Source organism: Amphiura filiformis, chromosome 1 (genome assembly GCF_039555335.1).
Source record: "Amphiura filiformis chromosome 1, Afil_fr2py, whole genome shotgun sequence".
Lineage (NCBI taxonomy): Eukaryota > Metazoa > Echinodermata > Ophiuroidea > Amphilepidida > Amphiuridae > Amphiura > Amphiura filiformis.
This window is the reverse complement of record NC_092628.1, coordinates 12047652-12054184: the sequence shown is the minus strand read 5'-3', so window position 1 is coordinate 12054184 and position 6533 is coordinate 12047652. Positions and strand designations below refer to the sequence as shown.

Genomic DNA, 6533 nt, shown 5'->3' with positions numbered 1-6533 from the left:
TTAAGTCATCAGTAAATTCTACTAACTTGGCACAAAAACTGGGAAATATTTGATAGAAACAGGGGTTTTGGCATACGATTATATATTACACAGCAATTATTTGACAAAGATCTGGAAATGTGTTTTTCAAAAACAGTAACATTAGCGAAAGTGAGAGTCTTATAACGTTAAAAATACTTATGAAATTACCACAGGTAAAGCCCTATTAATTCAATCAGAAGATCGATTGTAAGTTTCCCCCCCTCTCTTATTAACTATGCTTATATACCCATTTAGATAGAGTATGCAACATTATAGCATCATTTGAGTTGTAGTTTTGTTTTATAAAATACAAATAATATTTGGCACATCAGAAGTAGACTTGGAAATATTGGCAAGTAAGAAATGTCACATACATCACAAGACAGGCACTCATAACACAACCTTTGATGAAAACTGAGGGAAAATGCACATAAATTCTATATCCAGTATATACAAAAATTGACTGTTTTTGCTTTTGCGCTATCAATGCACCAACTATAAATTTTATATTATGTATATCATCTTGCCCTATAATCAGTGAATTCACACTCCTCCATTTGAAATGTATACACCCCCTCTACGACTTTAATCTTTCACATAGGGAGTGTGAATGGGGTTACCTGAATGTGCGACTCCATTTGAAATCTACACCCCCTGTGTGGGCGATTAAGATAATGTCTTCCATAGGGGTGAATGGATTTCAACTGGAATAGCCCATTCCCATGATATGTTGTATGACATTTCAAACATAAAAGATGCTTGAGGGCCAATTACACCCCCATGCAGTTTCTTATGTTTTTCCATACATTTTATGAGTTAATAAAGGGCCAAATATCAGTGATTGGTGAGCTGGATTTGGCCTGCACATCATCTGTTTAGAACCTCTGATTCAAAGTATATGCATGTATACTACCGCACCTATGCACAAATGAACCTATTCGACCTTTGTACATATCCACCATCTTGCTACCAAAATGAGGTTTTCCCTGTAGACGCATGCACAAAAAGTGCATTTTTGTTTTTTCACACTTTTCTAGCAATGCGCCAGAAAGCTTTTGCAAAGAATATGTGGTAATTAAAGCATGTGTTTGACAGGCGTATGCACTAGCAACACACACTTTGTGAATAGAACCTCGTTTTGAGATGACCGTGCAAAGGGTGAATAGAATACCAAGTATTCTCCATAAGCTTAGCTTAGTTCTGAAATAAAACTCAATCTCTACTGTTGATTGAAATAATGAAGTTTATACAAACATGCTGTCAGCACAAATTTGTATAAAATACCTTGTTATTTCGGCTGTAACCTACACAGCCCTCGTCAGAAGCCCTACTGATATTTTAGAAGCATCCTCAGAAGAGGGCACTATAAATGTTCTTGTTTTTTGGTGTGTTTTTTGTCTCAAACATACTGCCTGTATAACTTGTATTTGTTTTCATTCAATGACAGGTTCCAACTCTTCTTTAAACACTTCATTTTCTCCATTTGCCTGACTTCCATTACGCAAATCTTCATCTTCGGAAATAGAGAGCGACTTTGAGCGTGATAATTTCTGTGAATAAAAAAAATCCAAGAACACATATTGAACAAAGATTTAAACAATTATCTCTCACTGGAGTGGTGCGTGCGAATGCAAAATATAACATAATATAAATCACATGTGCAAAAATATATACAGTGAAGTGCTGCTAAAAATGATGCTGTCTGCTATCTAGATGGAACCGTGTCCCTCAACGCCATCTTGAGGTATCAAGTGTTGGGAAAGCTGCTGGATCCTTCTTTAATGAATTCCAATCCTTATTCTCTCAACACATGTTTAGGACCTACTTTACATGTATATTTCATCCCACAACCATGGGACTTCTTCAGAAAAGTCATGTGACCCATTGGGTAATCTGTGTTACATGACTTGATGAGGTTTATAACAACATACTAATAGTAGTGACACTCTCTTGATTCATTATTTGCTAAATTGATGTAAATGATCAAATAAAATATTATACCTGGAAGCCATAATATGCATTGACGATAATTATAAGCGCTAGAATGAAATGGCAATTTGCTTCGTTTTACCTCTTTTATTTGGCTTGAAATTAAAAGGGGACAATGTGATCAGTGAAAACTAACATTTTGTGGAAACCAAATAAGAGATCTATTCTTTATTTCAATCGCACATTATTGTTGTAAGTACTGGTACATCTGCTTGTTGTTTTTTCTAAAGCAGCTGGGGTTATCTTTGACCACCTTTACAGTCTTTTTCCAGTCATTTTCATGATTCATTCTAAATCAGTTGTATTATAAGACCAAGACACATTACTAGCCTGGTCTTCCAGAGCAAAATACCTAGCACTGAAGGAGCAATAGGGGCCCAAAAAGGGCTGATTTAATATACCTTTCCATTCTCACCATCTCTACCCCCCCATATCAGGACGAGGAACATGCTCTGTTCACTTTCCATACGATTCCATCAGCCAATCTGTTCCAAGGCATATGTACAAAAAAATCCTGCTAGTGACAGAAGTTGTAACAGGGCTAATGTGCATTGTACCAAAGATGCAGGCCTATTTGTAGAAAAGTGGCTTTGTGCAAGCTGTGAATGTTCAGAAATGGAATCTAAATGATAATAGCAAATAGTGTCATGCAGTTTTTAAATTTTTGATAATTATTGCATTATTAAAACCTTTAAAAAAATTGAAAACTACGGAGTAGTTTCAAACGATGGTTTCAATATGTCTGTATTCCTGAAGTATTACTTGAGTATTGGGAAATAATGACCTGAATTAAAACAAAACCAAAACTCAAACAACTGAGTGCCAATAAAAGCCAGTTAATTAGCTACTAATTAATTCTGATGTTCAGATGGAAGTTAGCAGTAGATATCTTATGACTATTTTAATGTTTGATGATTAAAGAAATGACTGCATAATGGTGATTCAAAATGAACATAATCTGAGCAGTGACAATGCACCATACCTACAATCTTGGAAAAATATTTGACAACACTTAGCACAAGTTCAGAGGATGATTTAAGGAAGCCCCATCATGCACTGTAAAAGTGTTATCACTAGAGTTTCAACTGCCACTTTACTTTTCAAATCCAATTGAACTCTGTGCAAAAGATGTTGTTTTAGAATTGCCTGTGTGTCATTATTACTTGGTCGATTTCAGATCTAAAGTGATGTATGCATGAAGGATAATTCACACCTTCTGTAGATAACATAAAATGTGAAATCGACCAATTTTTAGAATGTGTTTTTATTGTAAATATATCTGTCCAAATTCAAATTTAACCATGCACGTGTGTATGCAGTGGGCGGGCAGTGGTGTCATGTTCACTCACACAGCTGTGCTAACCGCAAGACTTGCTGGGAAGTGCTTAAATCATCCTCTGGCACAAGTTAGCAGACTTTGTTGATATTCTGTGCAGAGTTTTGCATGATCATTGAAATGATGTAGGGGAGAGTGGGGTAAGTTGAGCCAAGGGGTAAGTTGAGCCACCCCTCTAGAAAGAAAATTAAAACTTATCTTACTTTGCAGTTCCACTTATTTGTATATGACATAACAGAGGCTTCTCAAGTGTAATATGGAATCACTTGCTCATAGGGTAAGAAAGCTGCATTAGAAAGTTCATTTTTCGCACTTTTGTTGAACTTTTGGCAAAAACCAATTTTTTTCATGTTTCACCCAGAAAGAAAAAGGCTAAAATGATAACATTCTGGGTATTGAGGATGTGATATATGAACACTATTTCAGGAAACTATTTACAACTGTAACAAGTTTTAGTCAGGCGGGAGGCTTGGTTGTTGACAAAAAGGGCCACATGGGGTAAGTTGAGCCAAAGGCCATGGGGCAAGTTGAGCATAGGAAAAACCTGCAGAAATTTCCCCAATTTTTTTTTATAAAAGTAAAATCTTGTCAGAAATTACTTGTTTGCAATATTTAGATCAAACTACTTCTATATCAAACTATTTTTCGAAATAAATACCTGAAAACAACAATAAAAAAAAAGGGCAAATTGAATTTCACAGCTATGGCATATACTGTGCATTTCTATGGTGGCTCAACTTGCCCCTGCGACTGGCTCAACTTACCCCACCCTTGGGGTAAGTTGAGCCAATTTGCAAATGATTTTTGAAGTCTCACTTTGAGAAAGTGCAAAATATTGATTACAATTTTGTGGTATCATAACCAAGTAAACATACATATGTTTCATTTGTAACACTGCATTTGGGTCCTGCTTTATTTACTTGAGCGTAGGGAAAGTAAATGTAAAAAGTGGCTCAACTTACCCCACTCTCCCCTACGCTCGTATATTGTGTTCAGGAATAAACAGAACATCTGCAACAATGATTTACCCTTCACCTCTCCCCATCAAACAATGTTAGAACACAGCTGAACACATTGACATTCACCCCTTGCATGGTTCTGCCATGTTGGGTAGAGCCTCAAACTGGCAACAGACATGAAAGGAAAAATTATGTAACTTTACTGTAAGTTACATAACTGTTGTATAACTGATTCAATACCCATTCATGTATACTGATTACTGCCAGTTCGAGGCTCTATCCAAAACTTGATAACCATGCAAGCAGTGAATATTGCAACATTGCATGGGGGAGAGAGGGTGTCAGTTTTCCATTCTCAACACAAGTGTTCTAAGACTTTATTCCCAAGATTGTAGTTAAACTAAAAGATAGCAAATAATATTGCAGTGGAGCAGAATGAACTCAACTTACCACAATTATTTTGTTAATAGTCAATCCATAACAAGCACCGACACCAAAGCATTAGTTTAAGAAGAAATAAGAAATCAAATGTTAATCATAAGAAAATTGTTATCATGAAATGAGTAACTCAAAAACTTAGTCATGTTAATTTCAAGTAGATTTCCTATTCGCCCTTTGCACAGATCCACCATTTTGCTACCAAAACGAGGTTCTCCATGCAAACGCTTTTCTAGCAACGTGCCGGAAGGCTTTTGCAATGTGTACGCAGTATAAATTAAAGCATACGTTTGACATGCATACACACACACAGCACGCACTTTGCAGGTAGAATCTCGTTTTGAGAAAAGCTTTTTTTTTCAATAAATTCCAAAAACCAACCATTATTACTTACATAATGGTGCAGTTGCGGCTTAATTATGTACACCATACTATTATCAAATAAATACATGGAGGAAACAACATGCATCAGAACCAGATCAGTGCACCTAGGTTTCAAACCATACCCAATTTGGGTAAAATACACAATTCACCATTATTATTTAGTTTACACATGCAGTACCGTTATAAGGAATATCAGTCAATTATTTTCTTTTACTTCCTTTTTCAATTTTCAAGATAACGACCAGTAGCATATCCAAGAGATTCCTTGACATAATTATGCGCAAGTTGGCATATTAAATAAAAGCCAGAAATTAAGAAACTAGTTTGCATCTGACTATTCTGTCAATCAAATTACCCTCAGCTTGTGATTGGTTAGCATCACATAACCAGTTACCACCCTAGTTACACAATACTAACCAATCACAGGCCGTGGGAAGTTTGATTGACAGAATTGTCAAACTTGAAGTAGTTTTTTTATTTCCAACGTTTATAATCACCACAGATTTTAATGAGAGCCAGCAATATTTGCCTTGAATTATTGATTCAAGTTTTCAATAATACATTTTCACTGCTTATGTTATAAGATATTTGGAATACTATTTCATACAACTTACAAGTTTCTGTGAGAGTTCCTTTTCCTTCGCTTTGATTTCTTTAATGATGTCAAACTCAGCCTCTGTGAAAGCACCCTCACCACGATGAGATGTCAATTTAGTTACTTTTACTTGAAGTGGTTTCGCCAATCCAATATTAACTCGTTTATCTAATTCACGTTTTCGCTCCTCTTTCTTCTTCTTGATTTCTTCTTCTCTGCGTAACTTCTCCGCTTCTTGCTCTGCCCGAGCTGTCTCAGCTTGCTCTAGTTTAACTTTGGCTTCCTGTATAATAAGTAAAGAACATGGACATTGATCATAAATTCAAGTTGCTCAGAATTTGCTTTTTCAAGCAACTGGCTTCCATCGAAAAACGTATCATGTTCAAAATCCTCTAATACATCTACAAGTCACTGAATGATCTGTCACCAACCTACCTGTCTGATTGTTTGAAGACCTATATTCCAAACAGAGATGGTTTACGCTCCCTGTAACTAAAGGGGAGGCAAGGGGGTAGATCCCCGCATCACCAAAGGCCAAAAAAGTCCCACGTGCGATTGTAGCAAGCGAAAAAGTAGAGGTTTTTTATGCCTTTTTGGTCAAAAAAGGTCAACATTTTGAAAAAAGTCCACTTTTTCAAAAGCCGCCTAAGTCCACTTTTTTAAAACCAGCCCCCACTCTAATAAATCCTGGTTACGAGCCTGTTTACACTGACGTAACTTGTCTAGTTTTCCCTAGGAGCAGCAGATTAATTGATGATAGGTCTTTCAGTGTATAGGGTCCCAAATTGTGGAACAACATCCCTCTAGACAT

The 6533-nt window shown here is 36.2% G+C and overlaps 1 protein-coding gene across 3 annotated transcripts in view; it reads right to left on the bottom strand.

Annotated features, from left to right (window-relative positions):
* LOC140154424 (uncharacterized) overlaps window positions 1-6533 on the bottom strand; it is a 49743-nt gene continuing 43210 nt past the window's right edge. Inside the window, exons 10-12 of one of the 3 annotated variants that reach the window (XM_072177140.1) lie at window positions 5742-6005; window positions 5138-5174; window positions 1462-1571 (exon numbers count right to left, since the gene is read on the bottom strand). In XM_072177140.1, the coding sequence (XP_072033241.1) occupies window positions 5157-5174; window positions 5742-6005 (282 nt within the window). In that variant the 3' untranslated portion in view covers window positions 1462-1571; window positions 5138-5156. Of the gene's footprint in view, window positions 1572-5137; window positions 5175-5741; window positions 6006-6533 lie in introns of all 3 variants that reach the window. The other 2 variants (XM_072177019.1, XM_072177081.1) reach the window with 2 other exon arrangements.